The sequence below is a fragment of the Microtus pennsylvanicus genome, chromosome 14 (assembly GCF_037038515.1).
Source record: "Microtus pennsylvanicus isolate mMicPen1 chromosome 14, mMicPen1.hap1, whole genome shotgun sequence".
NCBI lineage: Eukaryota > Metazoa > Chordata > Mammalia > Rodentia > Cricetidae > Microtus > Microtus pennsylvanicus.
In genome coordinates this window covers 37,098,841-37,118,210 of record NC_134592.1, presented here as the reverse complement: position 1 = coordinate 37,118,210, position 19,370 = coordinate 37,098,841, and the positions used below count along the sequence as shown (strand labels likewise).

General features: G+C 34.9%; 1 protein-coding gene across 18 annotated transcripts in view; it reads left to right on the top strand.

Moving 5' to 3' along the window:
- The window catches only part of Gphn (gephyrin), a 342,975-nt gene that overhangs the window by 181,492 nt on the left and 142,113 nt on the right, over positions 1 to 19,370 (top strand). For all 18 annotated transcript variants that reach the window (XM_075948519.1, XM_075948523.1, XM_075948515.1 and 15 more), the window contains one exon: positions 7,250 to 7,384. In XM_075948519.1, coding sequence (XP_075804634.1) covers positions 7,250 to 7,384 — 135 coding nt within the window. The remainder of the gene's footprint in view (positions 1 to 7,249; positions 7,385 to 19,370) is intronic.

Sequence of the window (19,370 nt, the reverse complement as noted above, 5' to 3'; positions counted from 1 at the left end):
TTTACTTCCCAACACTGATGTTAGATAGCTCACAACAGCTCTTATTTTGCTCCAGGTGGATCCAAGTCTTCTGACCCCTGTGGGCCCTTGAACTTATGTGCAAATATCTACGAACAGATACAAACAAACATAATGTGAAAAATGATGAAAACATAATATGCAATCTCTTAATTATTTGAATAACATTATCTTTAGTTCTTGTGAGGATTTACTGCCATCATTTCAGGTGCATATGAAAGAAGGTAATTATCACATACAATAGCCATAAGTTATGGTGACTAATTTTCTAGAGGTGCTAATGTGAAAATAGCTCCAAAATGGTATAAGTGGATGTCTTCATTGTAGGATGCAGGAACCTTATTTATTTAAGGATTTAATATTCCTTTGTAAGTAGTAGAAGTATTGATCATTTTGTCACTTTACAGGTATTTATTTTTCAGTTAAACTTTTTATTCCTTTTGGTAAATGATGAGGCCTTTATCAAAGCATTTAATACTTTTATTCTTTATACTGGCCTCTGTATAAAGAGTGAAAAAAGGAGAAAGAGGTAACAGTCAATAAAGTACCTTTAATATTCTTGGTGCTTCTTAATGCAAATGCAAATAGATTGTTACAGGCCATATAGAATTTGAAACTATGCAGAGTTGCAGTTATTATTACTACTTTACTTTCCCAAGTAATTTTGTTCTACTTAACTTCCAAAAGAGAAACTTTTGAATGCACTGACATTTCAGCAGTTACCAGTTACCTGATTGCTACTTATTGTCAAAAATTTTGACTAACTGCTGAGCAGGCATTTCCTACATCCTCTTCCTAATACTACACCACATACATCACATAGTTTGAGTAAGTTGGCTAATATAACCACCATTTTAATTTCATTTAACCACAGTTATTACTTCTGGTAACATAATTCAAGCTTTAGTTCTCAGCTCCAACTTTATTTGAATTACTGAGCCACAAATTCTGTTTAAATATAAATTGGAAGGAAGAAATATGCATCCTAAGAAGTGCCATCTTGGGACTATGAAAACAAGTCCTGCCATAATGAGATAAATTATAAAAAAGAAATTAAGAAATAAAGGTTTAAGGTTCTCTACACATTGTTTTTACCACTCCCTCAACTCATTCTTTTAAACTATAGCTACCTCTCAGTTTTATTAGGTAAGTTCTTTTTGTCTTAAAACTAATTGAAATAAAGGTGCTATCTCTAACCAAAAAAAAAAAAAATTTCATCAGTATCCAGAAATACATAGGCCTCATTAAGATAAGATTTAAAAATAATAAAAATAAAACAAAGATAAGATTAAAAATTATTCCTTTTATTTCATAAAGCATATTAAGTAAGGTTCCCTGAAGTTTCATACTTGGGTGAGAAACCTAATTCAAGAGAATAAAGTGTAATTTATATTAAATAGGTGAGGAACAAAGAGAAAATAATAAATCTACTCTTTGATGTTTAACCCAGAGATGAAATGTCGTGTTGTGTATTGAAAATAACTGCTGGGTTTCATAGTCAAAGTCATAAGGACAAGTAAACCTTGATCTCAAGACAAAAAAGGAAAGTTTCTTCAGAGATACTTTCAGAGATAAGAGATTTCATCTCACTAATGAAAATTAAATGTTTTGGAGAAGTTTAGAACAATGACGAGGCCTCTATGCTCTCCCCATGAATCTTACGATACATGTACACAAAACTAAATACATGTGAAGGCTATCAAGGAAACTGGTGTTGTGGGGGAATGACTTCCATATAATTTAGATAGGGCAGTATGGATTAAAGAGGAAGTGGTTCTGTTGGAACCTAGGCTAGAAAGTGAAGAGGAGTTAGTCTAAAAGTGTGGGTTATTATGTTTCATTTTGTTTTGCTTTTAGTGTACCTGTAGAAACTCTTAGGTTTAGAGGCATTTTCAAGAATATAGATGATGTGCTTTGCTAATACTCACCCCACCTACCTCTCTTATCCCACCCTTTGCTACCCTTTATTTCTTTTCCCACCCCTTTGAGTCTACCTTTTACATTTATGTCTTAAATTCTACAAATGAGAAAAACCATGTTTGTTTTCTTTTTTTCCAGTCTTACTCAATTTGGTTAATATACTAATCTGCAGTTCCATCCATTTTCTTACAAATCACTTAATTGGCTCTGTGTCTTAACAAAATTTGAATATGTATGTTGTATATGTCTGTATGTATAAACCTCATTTGTCTATACATCTATTGGTGGGCACCCAGAAAGTGGCTCCTGTGGACACGGCCATGCCAAAAATAGAAACAAGACTGTTTTCAATACAGATTATTTCTGATTCTTCTGGGTAATGAGCCAAAGTTATATAGCTTGATCATAAGATAGTTCTATTTTTCATTTTTAAGAAATTTTTGTAGTTATTTGAACTAATATATGTTTCCAAGAGCATTGTATAAGGGTTTTTTTTCATTCTTAATATCACATTCTTATGTGGTTTCTGTTAATTTTCTCTCTGATATTCTAACTGTAGTATGGTAAAATCTCATAGTTTTGTCTCTGATGAATAAAAGTATTGAGCATATTTCCAAAATTTGTTGGTCATCTGTACTCTTTATTTGAAAAGTGTTCATTTTATCTTTACTTTTTATTTGTTGCTTTAATGTTTTATTCTTTTTGTTCTGTATACTGTATATTAATTAATCCATTACCAAGTAAGTAGCTGGCAAAATTCGGTTTCTGTAAGTTTTTTTTTCGTTCTTATAATTGTCTTCAGTGCTGTGAAACAGCTTTTTATTTGATGCAATCCCACTTGCTAAATATTGCTCTTATTTCCTGAATTTTCCTGTTTAGAAAGCCATTCTCTATGGCTTTTATTGTGTGTGTGTATATGTGTGTGTGAGTGTATATATATATATACATATATATATATAGTATTCTGCCTGCATGTACACCTGCAGGCCAGAAGAAGGCACCAGGTCTCATTACAGATGGTTGTGAGCCACCATGTGGATGCTGGGAATTGAACTCAGGACCTCTGGAAGAAGATCCTATGTGCTTAACCACTGAGCCATCTCTCCAGCCCCCCATTCTCTATGTTTATATCTTGAAACTTTTTTCTAGTAATTCCACAGTTTCAGTTATTACCATAAGATCTCCATACATCTTGTTTTGGTTTTTGTACAAGGTGAGACAGAAATCTAGTTTCACCTCATATTTCTGGTCATTCTGCTTTACAACCACTACTTGTTAAAGAGAATGCCTTTTCTCCAGTGTGTTTTTGCCATCCTTGTGGAGAAATCAGTTGGCTTTTGCTCTTCCTTTGGTCTGTGTTCTGTTTTTGAGAGAGTGCCATATTGTTTCATGACTATGGCTTTATAATAATGAGTCAAATATTTTGATGCTTTTACAAAAACATTGCAAGTTTTGTTCAGGGTTGCTGTAAGTATTCTGAGTATTTTGTGTTTCTATCTAAACTTCTGATTTTTTTTTCAATTTCCAGGAAGAATGCTATAAGAATTTTGATGGAGATTTTACTTAAGTTTGCTTTTAGTAATATAACCACTTTAAAATTAATTCCACTGGCCCATATACATGGGAGATCTTAAAATTAATTCCATCAGTACATATACGTGGTGAATTGCAGAAGTCTTTCATATCTTGAATTAGACTGATGTCTGATTTGTTCATTTGATCTCTTCCTTTTATCTTATGTTTTTGTTGTTTGCAGCTGTTAAGAACATGGTTCTTTCTTTACTTCTCTGTTGTTGTGCAGGCAACTACTTGATTCATATGTTGATCCTACAGCTTTTCGCTTTTCTGCTTTACCAAATGCAGGAGAGGAATAAATACTGTTTCACATCCAGATCCATCCTATTAGTCTGTGTCTTTTTATTATGGAATTGAGTGTGATGATATTGAGAGTCCTGTTATTTTGTTATTATGGTATGGGGCTCCTTTCCATCTTTGGATTTACTGGCCTGGGAATATCTGTTCCTTGTGTTTTCTAAGGTATGGTTAACGTTTTCAGGTTGGAGTTTTCTAACACATTTTTAGAAATCGAGTGGTAGATAGATACTGTTCAATTTTGGTTTTATTTTTAGAGCATTTTAAACTATTGTTGATAGTTTTGTTAGGTTGGAATCTCTGGGCAAGAATCTGTGATCTGTGAGTTTGAAGAACATCTATCCAGCCCTTTCTAGTTTTCAGATTCTTCATGAAGAAATCAGATGGTATCCTGTTGTATCTGCCTTTATGTTCCTTGATCTTTTGGCCTTTTCCCCCTTTTAGCCTTTACTATTCTTTCTTTGTTCTGTTGGTGGTAGTGGTGGTGGTGGTAGTAGTAGTAGTCAGGGGGAATTTCTTTTTTTTTTTTTTTTTTTTTTTTTTTTTTATTGATAAAAGGAGGATAAAGAAAAGAAAAAAAAAAAAAACAAATTTCCACCTCCTCCCACCAGCCTCCCATTTCCCTCCCCCTCCTCCCACTCTTCTCCCCCTCCTCCCACTCTTCTCCCCCTCCTCCCACCCCTCTCCCCTTCCCCCCACTCCTCTCCCCCTCCCTTTCCAGTCCAAAGAGCTGTCAGGGTTCCCTGCCCTGTGGCACGTCCTAGGTCCTCCCCCCTCCATCCATATCTAGGAAGGTGAACATCCAGACTGGCTAGACTCCCACCAAGCCAGCACATTGCATAGGATCAAAACCGCGTGCCATTGTCCTTGGCGTCTCATCAGCCCTCATTGTTCGCCATGTTCCGAGAGGTCAGGGGGAATTTCTTTTCTGGTCCTGTTTATTTGGTGCTCTGTGTGTTTCTTGTATCTTAATAGGCATCTTCTTCATTAGGTTAGGAAAATTTTCTTATATGGTTTTTGTTGAAGCTATTTCCTGTGCCTGCAACCTGGTTTCTTCATGTTCTATTCTTATTATCCTTAGATTTGGTGTTTTCATGGTATCCCAGATTTCCTGGATGTTTTATGCCTGAAAGTTTTTAGATTTAATGTTTTCTTTGACTGATGTATTTCATTTCTTATACCTTGTCTCCGGTTGCTGAGATTCTATCTTCCATGTCTTAGATTCTGTTGGTAAGGTGTGCCTCTGAGATTTTGTTTGACTTCATAAATTTTTCTTATCCCTATTACTTAAGTTTATGATTTCATTAGTGATTCTATTATTACCTTCTTAAACTATTTTTATTATTTCATTCCACTGTTTGTATTTTCATGGACTTCTCTAAGGGATTTATTTGTTTCTTCTTAAAGGTCCTTGACCATATTCATATTTACTAATTTGAAATCATTGTCTTATGCTTCAGCTATATTGAGTATCTAAGGGCCTACTGGAATAGGGTCACTGGTTTCTGGTCAAAGTTCATTGCCTTATCTGTTCAGTGCATTTTTGCCCTGGTGTCTAGAAATCTGGGATATGGTGATCAGGGTTTTTCAAGATGCTAATATTTGTTTTTGTCTTTATTGAGTGGATGTTTTGTTCTGTGGTTACTGTTGTTTTCTTAGGATCTGACATGTGTTTTGGTGGTGTGGTCCCTGAAATAGAGTGCATCTGCATATGGTGGGTGGCAGAGGAATAGAGGTGTCCTAAGAGACAAGTTTGAGAGGGACTTTGGGAAAGAGCTAAGAAGTTCCTGTCTACACCAAGAGGCCAGATGCCCCAAGGAGTTAGAGGTGCAGAGGAGATGCTCCTAAAAATAGATTGCAGTAGGACAAAGGATGTGTCTGAAGAGACAGGGATGAAAGGACTAGGTAGATTCTGGATCAGTACCAAGAGCTGGAGTGATTGGGGTTGAGGTGGGAGGAAGGGCACCTGCAAGCATGCTTCTGCTACATGGTTAAGATGGAGAGATCATAATGGAAGACAGGAAGAATAGTACATATTGCCTACCTAAGTCCCAGGCAGGTATAGCCTCTCTGAGAGAGAATGTTTCTAGGTATCAGCAGCTGACACAAGGAATGGGCTAAAAGGGAGAATTGAGTGGGTCTATGGGAAAGAGCTAAGCTGGGTCCCCATTAAGAGGCAGGAGTGCCCAGGGAGCTGAGGTGTGGTGAGAGGAAGGCTATCTGAAAGCCAACTGCTACTAGAGGGACCATACTGAAGGGCAGGAAGGATAGTGAAAATTGCCTACCTGACTCCCAGCCTAGTGGCCTCTCAAGATCCCAAGTAGAAAGTATTTCTAGATATTTACAGCCTCAAGTTCCTATTCTTAAACTGGTACTCTGTCTCTAATACTCTAGCACAAAATAACTAAATTATTCATAGTCTAAAGTAATAAATTTGATAACATAAATATATTTTAAATTATTTACATTATTTTTCATTTTTTAGAACAGTCTTATCTGTCTTCACTGTATTCATAGATATAACTTAATAACTAACATTTATTAAATATTTACTATTTCAAACTGCTAAACAGTTTATGTATATTTTCTTGCTTAAACATCAAAATAATCCAAGAAGCAAGATGCTATAATTATCCTCATTTTTTAGATAAAGAAAATGTTGCTGGAAATGATTTATTCATCAGGGTCCTAGCAGAAGTGATAGAACACACTAAATAAGTAATTGAGATTTTTAATAAGGGCAGACATATCTGGAATGAATTTAGAGAAATCAGGAAGGCATTGTGAATTTTTGTGGAATAAATAAGAAAAATACCCTTACTGGTTCTAGCTGAATTTTGACAAAAGGGACCCTGACAATTCCAGGAACTCTATTGCCATACAGAGAAAGAGCTATATATATTTGAGCAGAACTATGGTTTGTAGTTGAAAGATACATCTAACCTCTGATGAACTGAGAGGAATAAATACCAAACCTTATTCTCCTCTAATCCTTGTCCCATGCTAGGCCCTGACATCTAGAAGAACCCAACTGGAAGTCAAAGAAGACAAAATAGCTAGTTGATGATGTGCAGAAAGGCCAGTTAGAAGCCCAGAGGATGAAATGTTAGAAAATGAAATTTTAAAATATAGGAGTATCTTGCTCAGGAATTCAAACTATTAAATGACAAAGCCAGTTATTGAGTAGCATATATTTCCTTCTAACCACAGCGCTGGACTACTTGTCACTAAAGTGTTCCATAATATATTATTTGTCAGAAAAAAATGTAAAATATAAATGTCTGAATCAAATATTACATGTGCTTATATATAAGTGACACTAACTGTATGAGTGCTCATCAGCAAAGAACGACAAAAATCAAAAACCAGAAAGATGTGAGTGCTAATTTTATATGCTGTGGCCTTTTCATAATGTTAAACTATAGTCATTCTTGTTTAGATTCCAGATTCCATCATTTCTCGTGGTGTTCAGGTGCTCCCACGAGACACAGCCTCCCTCAGCACTACTCCTTCAGAATCGCCCCGTGCTCAGGCTACATCTCGCCTCTCTACAGCTTCTTGTCCAACACCAAAAGTAAGTGCAGATCCTTGCATCTTACCTTTCTCTAGTATAAATTCTGAGAAAACTAACAAATGTTCCCCTGCTTGTCAAGTTTGGATTGCATGCAAAATCGTAGTAAAAGTGGATGGAATACATGATAGCTACCACCTCTTGTTTCATAGATTATCTTATTAGGATAGTAGACACTTCATACAATATATCTGCTCCTACGTCATGGGCAAAAATGCCATGTTATATAATTTGTGTTTCTTTGTGGTAGACCTATTATTTTTTTTAGGAAATTTAGCAATGTGGGTGTAAAATTAAATTATTCTGAGGATAAATGTATTTTTAGTATAATCAGCAATATTAACAAAATACTATGACAAATGGGTTTTTTTTTCCTTTTAAACTTCAGGCTTGCATACCTACCTTCTCTACTATCATTCTGAAAAATTTTTCAAACAGACTCGACTTGGAATGTTGCTGCCTATTATTTGGAAACAAAACTAAATTTGTTAGAAAGAAAGTTTTAATGCCAACCTTTGGGAGGGGGATAGTTTCAAAGTTTTTATTTTTTACATCTGTCTCTGAATTGTGGTGGAGGCAAGATCAGACACTGTTTACCACCTCCTATTTTGTGTGTAAGACAAAGTACTGAACAAGCTTGAGTCCTGTTACATTCACCTCTGGAAAAATCATTCACCTGTTCTTTCAGGTTCCACTTGTGAAGAAACATAGTTATCAGAGATTACTTTCTTGTTTAATGAGATATTGTGTTGGATATCAAGCTATATACTAAATTTGTCCTAAGAATCTTAACAGTTTTTCAATCTGTCCTTTTTCTCTATCACCAGATTTAAAAGCAAGTATAGCTTTCTCCCTTAATTTTGACTTTTCTATCAGTTTTGTGAGTTATAATTTCATTAGACTAGAAACTGTCTCTAAATTATTGATGTTATAGTGAGCTTTGTTTTAAAGTTTATGACAGATAATACCCTTAGGAAAATCTTCATGATGTTGCTGTTACATTTGTATATCATTGTATTTAGATAGGAGTCAAAATAAGTAACAAATAATGTTATCATTAAAAATTGAGGTTATAAATCTTCAAAGAAGAAAAACTATAAATGTTTTCATTATTGTGCAAGTTTTCTTAATTTTCTGTTCAAATATGTTGATTTTTTTAAAGCATGTCTTCCCTACACCCATGCTACTCATCCCTGAGTTAAATTTCAAGACCATAGATAGACTTTGGCACTTAACTCTGTTCTGAATGAAGTGCTTATCTTAATTCTGCATCATTAAATTCAGGACAGAAAGGAAGATGAAAAGGAATGTTTTTCAAGTTTCTAACTTAAGATAAAGGGTTGATATCAGTTTAACAGTATTAATATAAAAGAAAAATAACTAATTTTCAAGGATTCTTTGAGGAACAATATTACAGTTTGATCTGAACATGTTCAATATGAGGTATTTGTGAAGTAAGCAAAGAGTGCTGTTTTGTGTAGAACTGAAGGCACATTTTTAATTTGCCATTCCTGTGTTTACTGCCTTTTGGTTGTAATGTTTATAAAATAGTGCATATTAGTCAACTCCATAGAAATCATCTATGTTTCAGATTAAGCATGAAATGTGTCATATACAGAAATAATGTGCAAACAATGTTTCTTTGTATCAGAAATACCATGCAGTCTTGAATGATCAGCTTTAGAAAGAGCTCTTGACCCTGGCAATAGATGTGGATTCTAGTGCTTACTTTTCTCCTTAAAAGCCTCACTACATTAAACAAGATGCTTAATGTTTTCTGAGTCTTGTGTCTGTTTTGAGACTTGGTTTCCTAGTTGTAAGAAAGGAATAATGAGCTAATAGACAGTATTTACTGCCCTTAAAAGCAAAATAGGCTACTACAAATTATAATCAAGTACAATTAAATGTTATGGTTCATCAACAGGAGTGCAAAATATTTGGAAAATTATCTTTTGATGCATTCAAATGATTGTGGAAACATAAATGAAAGATTTTTGGATATAACTCAATAGTAGAAGATTTGACTAAGATGTTCAAGACCTTGAGGTCGTCCACCCCTAGCACTGGGTAAACAAAACAGCCATGGTAGCACACATTTGTAATCCATACTAAAGAGGATATGACAGGATGACTTTGAGTTCAAGACCAACCTAGGCTACATAGCAATAACATCTCAAAAATTAAATAAAAATAACAATAAATCAAACAATTTTATACAGTTTTGGTTGTTTGTTTCTGCAAATTTTAATAGTGAATAATATTTAAGAGGACACATTGTCCATACATAATGAGGACTCAATTCTCCAAGTAATGGCAGTATCAAACATTAACATTGTATGTGATTGTACGTGTGTGTGTTGCGTATTATATCTTTGATTTAGTTTTGATCCTTTAGGATTTTCCATCTATGAAAACAAATTCTCTGTGTAAAATATACTGTTTTGGTTTTGCTATAGTTGTTGTTCACTCTACATGGTCCAATGATGACAGTCAAATATTAAAATATAACCATTGTCCATCAAATAATTCTCTCCAGTGAATATTTATTTGGTGGAATAATGTAATTTTTTTCATCAGGACAGTATTTTCTTTTGTATCAGATATTTTCTTATGATGAATTCTTACTGGAATGAATGCCACTCCTTTTGCTTTGTGGCAAAGCAGAAAAATTTAAGAACAAATTTTTTCCTTTTTTTGTCTTTTATTACCCATAAATAAAATAGTGCATATGTCAAAGAAATGAAAATGGTAAATTGATTTTAAAGAAATGTATGCAATGTATAACACACTCAAGTTCTACCATGATGATGTTCTTCCAAAAAGGATTTGATAAAAGAATGTCTTTAACAGAAACCTTCTCTTCTTAAATGAATATGATTTACAACTTAGCTCAGTGCTGATTTTCAGTTATGACGAACAACAAGAAACCAAAAGAGGGGAAGATGAAGTAGAAAATAATGACAAGACTAAAAGATGGGGAAAATACAACATCAATGTATTCACAAGAGAATATTTTAAGGAATAATTTTGTTATCTTTTCCTTTTCCAAGTATCTGAATTTTCCATTGCCTTGTAAAGTAGATTGTAGTAATGTATTCCCTTGTGCTATAAAATTTAGAAGATAATTTTATATATAGCTGAATAAAATTTATGAAATTGTTTAAAAGAATATAATTGAAATATTTTCATGAAAGCCATATTACTTTACTATATTAGTACCTAATCTTACATTCAAACAAAATGCAGAATTAGGACCTCTTTTATGTTCATGTTATTTGAGCAAAATCATTTACACTAGTCAGGCTAGAGAGAAATGAGCTGAGACAGGAACTCGCACTCTTTTAGTTTGAGAATTTCTTCGAGGTAAGAGCTCTCTAGTGTCTTGATTGCTTTGCTTTTCTGATCTTCACTTTGAGCTCCAATATCTGTCTCTGGGTTTTTGTTATTCGTGATATATAACTCATCCTAAAATTCTTTAATCATTTGAAGATCTCCATCTCAGAGTTGCAGAAATACATTTTCTAAAGTTCTGAATTCTGTTTACGAGCTAGTATTTTGCAAATACATAAATAAACAAAAAAAATTGGGGAGGCAGCAAATGTTTTCACTTGCTTTTGAAAAATAGGCTTACTGTTTATTTATCTATTTTATAGATTTCTAATTTCTCAATAAACTTACTTTGTTAATTGTCCCTTGATCCTTTCTAGTAAGAATTATGTTCTCTGTATATATATATAAAAAAAAAGCTAGTTGGGTTTTGTTTTGTTTCTTTGTTTTGAGATTGCAGCGTCCTTTGCCATATAACAAAAGTATTTATTTTATACCTTCAGTTTTATCAAAATCAAGAATGAAGACATAATTTGTTTAATTAAATTAATATTAACTGTTTCATTGAGGACAATATTAAATGAAACTAGATTTTAAAAAGCATATATCAGTACATATTATTCAATAACTATCCTGTTTGGACTCACTTGCTCAGTTTATACTGTTAATCCACCATTGCTTTTATGCCATCAATGCAAATGTCAGTGTTGGAGAAGCAAATAATGCTTTAATGTTGTTAGTAAAATTGGCCCTGTGAACTATTAAAAGGATTTCAGGAAATCTCCCTGGATCTAAGCTAGTAGTAGCAATGGTATTATGAAATAGCTAAACTGGCATGTTTCTAGAAAATATTCTGGGTTGAAATAATGAATGTTGAATATTATTTCTTCCATATTTTTATAGATGATTTAAAGTTACATCCTCAGCCAAAGAGATAAAATCTTTCTTTTTCTTTTTTGTAAATGACTATAAGTACTTTCTTCTGTATATATAATTCATCCTGACTCTGAATTTCAGACTGGTTATTGGTCAAGGAACAATTACTTCTTTGTAATTCAGACTGAGAGCTGCCTTCATAAAGACTTTTAAAGGTCAAAGGACCATAATAATAATTTTCAAAAAGCAGCACTTTCTTTTATTTTTAGTGTGATGCTACTGCTGCAGTTGGGTAAAACCCATGTTTCCCAAGATATCCTGAAAACTAGTTGACATTCACTAGACCCTCTTTAAGTCATAACCTAACAGTTGGCACATTGTATTATTATGGTTTGACTAAGGAAGGAAGGAAAAGAGCCAAAGAAAAATATTGAGAAAATTCAAATAAAAAATACAAAATTTCATTATATCGTAAAATAAATAATACTGATATTGCTAGACTAGAACAGATGCATATTAGTATTCAGTGGACATTCTTTCAACACTCCAGACTATTTTTAATAATTCATATTAAATGCCTGATATCTATAGATATTTTAAAACTGATTTGTAATTTATATGTGTGCACGTTTTGTCTTTATGTATGTATGTACACCATATATGTGCCCGGTACCCACGGAGATCAGAGGAGTATATCAGATTCCCTGGAACTGGAGTTGTGGATATTTTGGAACCACCACATGAGTTCTGGGTATCAAATCCAGGTCCTTGGGAAAAGGAACAAGTCCTCTTAACCACTGAGCAGGCTCCCCAGCCTACTCTCTGTATATATTTGTACTTAGTTTGTTTTCTAGCTGATTATTGTTCAGCTTATTCATCTTTCTAAAGACATAGATTGGGTTCTTTTTGTTTTGTTTCATTTTTGTGAAGTTTTTTTTGTTATTTTTTTGCTTTGATTTGTTTTTGCTATTTCCCCTAGTTTAATATCGAAACAGAGTTTGGAGATTTAAAAGATGGTCTTTTATTTTCTTCCTTATAAGTTAGACATTACTCAGTTAGTAGAATTAGGCATGTTTTGATAAGTCAATTAACAATGTAATAATATATGTATATGTGTGTGTATATATATACACATATGTGTGTGTGTGTGTATATATATATATATATATATATATGCATGTTTGTATGTTTGGTTAGTTGGTTGGTTGGTTTTTTTTTCAAGACAGGGTTTCTCTGTGTAGCCCTAGAACTCACTCTGTACACTAGACTGGCCTCAAACTCAGAGAACCACCTGCCTCACAAGTGCCAGTATTAGGGGTGGGAGCTACCACACCTGGCTGTAATAATATATTTTAATCTACTTTTTGTGTCATTTTCAATTCTTCTGTTTCACAGAATTTTACATTAATTTATTTCTTCATTTGCCTCAATGTCTGCTGAGCGTTATATGTGATGGTAATCTCTGTTCCTGATGGCCAGCTTGGCAGTATCCTCCATTTCCTTATAACATTTAATGCTCATAGAACTACAGTTATCACTAAACCTAAGTGTCAGTCATACTGAGTACCAATCTAAATTTAACTGTCAGGAATTTTTTTTTTTTTGACAAGATTTTGCCAGGGATCCCAGGCTGGATTTGAAATTGAGGTCCTCCTTCCTCAGTCCCCTAGATACTTTAATTATGTGTTGTATACTTCACACTTGTCTGTTACTACTCTTAGTTTTCTTTTCATGGTGACAAAGTACCTGACAGTTTTCAGCATCTCTGGAAACATGGGACCTTCACTGAATTACGCGTTCCTACCCTTCATTGCAATGGGCTCTTGGAGCCTCTGGGTAGGGATTCCAAATGTGCCACACAACCAGCTCTCATCAGCCTGTTTTTGGAATGCTGAAACAGATTGTAGAACACCTACTGAATCAACGATGCCAAGTTCTCCTGAAAATATGAAAGATGCCGTTAGCCAACCACCTCTTATCACAGCAGGAGTGGCTTCAGGGCACCTTCAAAGCTAAACCTGAAAAAATATTTTCCCATATGATTCCATTTATTCACAGTACTCTGGATGCTCCATCTTCTCAAGGACTGTCCTCTAAAATGAATATTTAAAAAAGTTTGCACGTTTACATCCTGGAATCTTTGATAAGTTGGGTTTTGAAGGCGGGGCACTTTTCCTGTTATCATAGTACCAGGTTAAATGAACTCTAGCAAAATTTCCCATAGAATCTTTGTTTCCCTCTGATACTTCATGAGCCTAGTTTCACTGTCCATATTTCTGTCAGCTTTCTCGTCTTCCTTTTTTCCACCAAAATAGCCTACGTAGTTGCCACAGTTCCAACAACTCTAACCATACTACCTCGTGCAACAGGCCATGTTTGTCACCTCCCATCCTCAGTACCAAACACCTGATGAAAGCTATTTAACTGACAGGATTTTTCCTGACTCGGAGTATCAAGAAATCATGATGGGCAAGGCATGGTAGCTAGAAAGCCATTCATGATAGGAATCACCTACAGCATGGTGGATATAAAAACAAAGAACTTGGGTGAGAAACAGGGGTGATCTATGTGTTAGCCAATAAGAAGCTAGAGCTAATGGACCAAGCAGTGATTTAATTAATACAGTTTCTGTGTGATTATTTCGGGGCTAAGCAACCAGGAACCAACAAGCAGCCTTCTACCAACAGCTTTGGCCCTCAAGGACTGCCTCATAGTGACTCACCACCCTGAAATAAGAAGTTTCAAATCAGATTTGATACCTAGAAAGATACATTTTTAAAAAAGTAGAAATAATTGGGCATATAATTGACAGCTTTATACTTAAACAAACTATAAATGTCCTTGTCTCCTTTTTTTTAACTTTAAAGAAGGAATGTATGACAGTTGTGGTGGTCCATACCCAAAATCCCAGTATTTGGGAGATAAACACATGAGTATCCGGGTTGAGACCAACCGGAACTATATAATGAATTCATCCAGTAGAGCTACCTAGTTCCCAGTCTACATGGTAAGACTATCTCTGTAAACAAACAAGCAAATAAACAAAGAAGTAATATGCATGTTTACTTTAGAAATTCATCCAAAAATAATTCATATTAAATGTCCTTCATAAGAAAAATACTGCTTCTGGGGGTGCCTTTGATCCCAGAATTCGCAGGCAAAGCAGGTGGATCTCTGAGTTCAAGGATAGATCTACATAGAAACAGTCAAGGCTACATTGGGAGACCTTTTCTCAAAAAAAAGAAAGAAAAGAAAAAGAAAGAAAGAAAGAAAGAAAGAAAGAAAGAAAGAAAGAAAGAAAGAAAGAAAGAAAGAAAGAGAGGAAGGAAGGGAAAAAAACTTAAAGTTTGTTATGCTTCATTCTATAAATTTGCTTCCTGTACATTCAAATATCTTATCATAATATATAGTCATTAATAATACAAGTTTTAGAATCTGACATACCTGACAAGTGACCATTATCAACTCTTGCATATTGCTTTGAAATGAAGGATATTTAAAAGTGTTTATACTTTTGTTTGTTTTGTTTTGTTTTTTGGGTTTTTTTTTTTTTTTTTTTTGGTTTTTTGAGACAGGGTTTCTCTGTAGCTTTTGGTACCTGTCCTGGAACTAGCTCTTGTAGACCAGGCTGGCCTCGAACTCCCAGAGATCCGCCTGCCTCTGCCTCCCGAGTGCTGGGATTAAAGGCGTGAGCCACCACCGCCCGGCTGTTTGTTTTGTTTTTATTTTGTTTTTTAAGACAGGGTTTCTCTGTGAGACAATCCTGACTCTCCTGGAACTCACTCGGTAGACCAGGCTGGTCTCGAACTGCCTCTGTCTCCAAGTGCCAAACTAGGGATTTGAACTTTTATGAAGTGGAGCCTTTAATGGGCAAGGTCTGGACCTCACAGCACCTTTCCTGGTATCTTAGTACCAAATTTTTTTTCCAGAATATAACACAATTGGACTCTAGCACAGTTAATTCTCCATAGTCATGTTAATGCCTTCAGAAATTACTTAATCTCTGTACCTTTATAATATATAAACTGAATCTATAATGATATTTGCCTCAAAGGGTGTTTTATTTATTTATTTGTTTGTTTGTTTGTTTGTTTAAGATTTCTGCCTCCTCCCCGCCACCGCCTCCCATTTTCCTCCCCCTCCCCCAATCAAGTCCCCCTCACTCATCAGCCCTAAGGGCAATCAGGGGTCCCTGCCCTGTGGGAAGTCCAAGGACCACCCACCTCCTTCCAGGTCTAGTAAGGTGAGCATCCAAACTGCCTATGCTCTCAAAGGGTGTTTTAAAAACTTTAAAACTGATTATAAAATCCTGTGCAGAGTGTTTAAAATATGTTAACCGTTATTAATAAACTATGCCATGTTCTTCACCTAGTAATGTGAACATTTTTCTGTCATGTACAATTTATTATATATATTTTACGCAATTTTATTACTAGTTCATATTTTAATTAACACATTTTTTTACCAGTTTATAATTTTGTTATGTCTTTTGTTTTTGATTTTTGATTATATAAAAATTGTTCAGGGTGATCTCCTGAAAGTTGTTTTGTAGATTTCTCATAAAGAAACGTGTGTTAATTTGAGGTTTATTGAAAGTATATGCAGAGCCTTTAAACATGATTCCAATAATTCACATTAATACCCAGATTAGTTCATTACATCTTTATTAATTCATTTTAATGAACTATTATAAAAGCTATTTATTTAGCATTTGCCTTTAACTAAGTCATTGACAACATTTAAAATTATAGACTGAAAGTTGGTTGAAAAGACAACATCTAGTAGGTAAGATTATTGCACTGAGACACCAAATACTGAAAATAAGTCCTAACCTGCAACTTTATAACTTTCTGAGAACCAATGGAGTTTATTTTCTTTATCTGTAACATGAAGGTTTTAAATGGGATTGCCTTTTCAGGTCTGTTGATCATAATGCTTCAGCCTAGTTCTTTTTTCAACTGAATAAATGTTTATGCTCTTTTAGTTCTTCTTAATTTCCAATTAATATAATGAAACTTGGGTTTGTTTATTTAAACTTTTGTACTCTATACTAATAATAAAATTTTAGATTCTCAGCTGAAAATATATTTACTTACTATTTCATTTAGGTTAAGTTTATATCTTTTAAATAGAATTTTTAATTCTCTAGGGTACCCCCTAGAATTTTCTGTGAATTAAAAGATAGGGAAATGATAGGGAATTAGAAATAAAAGAAATAGTAAAATTATAAATGAAAGACTTTAGCTTCAGAAAGTATCTTTGACTTCTTAATGTATTTTTAAAATATTCCTTTGATGTATAAATACAGTAAAAAAATGTTCCATATAATTAGGCATTGTGGCGCATGCAAATTGTCAGAAAACTTAGGATTAAAAAATGCCTTGTAGCATTAATACTGCAATTCAAACTGAATCAATACCAAGTCCCTCTGGTGATTTTATTATAATATATCTCAATGAAACCACTCTTAGAACTTCATATTATAGAATGATAAATATTCTAAAATTAGATATTTTGTAGCCCAAATTTCAGAATTATCAACTACTCATTCTGTTTTTTTAGCATTTTCTATTCTTTTTATTGAGCTACATATTTTTCTCAGCTCCCTTCCCTTTCTCCACCGTCCCTTTCTTTTTTTTTTTATTAAAAATTCCCACCTCCTCCCTGCCTCCCATTTCCCTCCCCTCCTCCTGCTCCCTTCCCCCTCCCTCTCCAGTCCAAAGAGCAGTCAGGGTTCCCTGCCCTGTGGGAAGTCGAAGGTCCTCCCCCCTCCATCCAGGTCTAGGAAGGTGAGCATCCAAACAGGCTAGGCTCCCACAAAGCCAGTTCTTGCAGTAGGATCAAAACCCCGGGCCATTGTCCTTAGCTTCTCAGCAGCCCTCATTGTCCACCATATTCAGAGAGTCCGGTTTTATCCCATGCTTTTTCAGTCCCAGTCCAGCTGGCCTTGGTGAGCTCCCATTAGATCAGCACCACCATCTCAGTGGGTGGGTGCGCCCCTCGGGGTCCTGACTTCCTTGCTCATATTCTCCCTCCTTCTGTTCCTCATTTGGACCTTGGGAGCTCAGCCCGATGCTCCAATGTGGATCTCTGTCTCTATTTCCATCCATCGCCAGATGAAGGTTCTATGGTGATATGCAAGATATTCATCAGTATGGCTATAGTACCAGGCCATTTCAGGCTCCCTCTCCTCAGCATGCACAAGGAACTAGCTGGGGACATCTCTCTGGACCCCTGGGAGAATAAAGGAAGGGTGGATATGGGAGCAGGGAAGTATATATCTTAATTAAGGGAGCCATTTTAGGGTTGGCAAGAGACTTGACTCATTCTATTTTTCTTGAAAAGAAGACTCTGATTGAGAGATTCAGTCAGTGAAAATTTTAGTGCAAGCCATACTTCAGCCACCACATTATGAGCTGAGGTGCAGCGATAATACAATTGATTTGAAGTAAAACTATCACAACAAATCTGATTAGTCTTTTTCTGGAGCCCTTATAATTATGCAAAAGAAAATAAGATGACTGAAAATCAAGAAGAGACGTTATAAAAAACAAATTCATGCAGTAAAGACACATGAATAAAAAGCATATCCTCACTAGAAATCCTTCTCAAAACTTGAAGCAATACAGATATTGCCATAAAGTTTATTACTGCTTTAAATTATTATTTAAATTATATACTACAATAGCATTGCCATGAGAATATGAAGTGTATTGTCTATATAATGTGCACATAAAGAGTCAAGGAGGGGGGACAGAGAGAGAATCCAAAATTTTTGTTTAACCAATTACCTCATTCCTAGAAATTTATAAAAAGAGTCAAAGGAGCCAGATTGAATATCTGTAACCCAAAAAACAGAAGTCTAAAATACTAAAAAAATAAGAAATATTTTATGTGATTGACATTCCATAAGTTACAGATTTCAGAGCATTTTGGATTTCTCGATGAGAGATATTTAACCAAGTATCTATGCAGATGTTCAATATTCTTAAAATTTTCCAAACTTTTAAGTACTTCTATTCCCAAGCATTTTGGAAAATGTTTAGTCAACCTCTATAAATATTGTGCAGTTTAACCTCTCTCAAGAACTAGCTTCATAGAAAAGTAGAATAAAAGAAGCTAACAAGGTGAGACTTTTTTTTTCACTGTTGCAAAGAATTATTTCCTTGAGAAGACATTAAAAAATGTCTACCAGCTCCTTAGAAGGTCACAACAACAATCCAAGGTATGATTCCTCCAAAGTTCAAGCTAGGGACCAAAGAGTTTGCTGCGCATTCTTACAGAGCACGGATAAACAGTTGTTTATATTAGTGTGGGTGACCCCAAAGCAGCAACACTGCAAAGTCTTCATCAGCATGCTGGTGTGTTCCCTGCAACTACACAGATGGAGTCTTCTTCTGTTCACCTTCCCCAGTACCTTCGAAGACCCCATAGGCCACAATTAGATCAGAATTGCACACTAATGGCTAGGAAGAATGGCTGGAAAGTCAGGCGAGGGTTCAATGACAGTCCCTATGCCCTCCTTTGAGGAAATGTCAGCAGTTCATTGACCTTATCATGTTGGGCTCTTGGAAGCAGGCAAGGTGAGACTTTTTTAATTAATTTATTTTTTACATATCAATCCCAGTTCCCCCTCCCTCCTCTCTTTCGGCTCCCCACTTCCCATCCGCTCCTCAGAGAGGTTAAGGCCTCTGATGGGAAGTCAACTAAGACTGTCCCCTCTTTGAGGCAGGACCAAGGTCCTACCCCCCAAACACCCTGTACTGGGCTGAGCAAGTTATCTCTT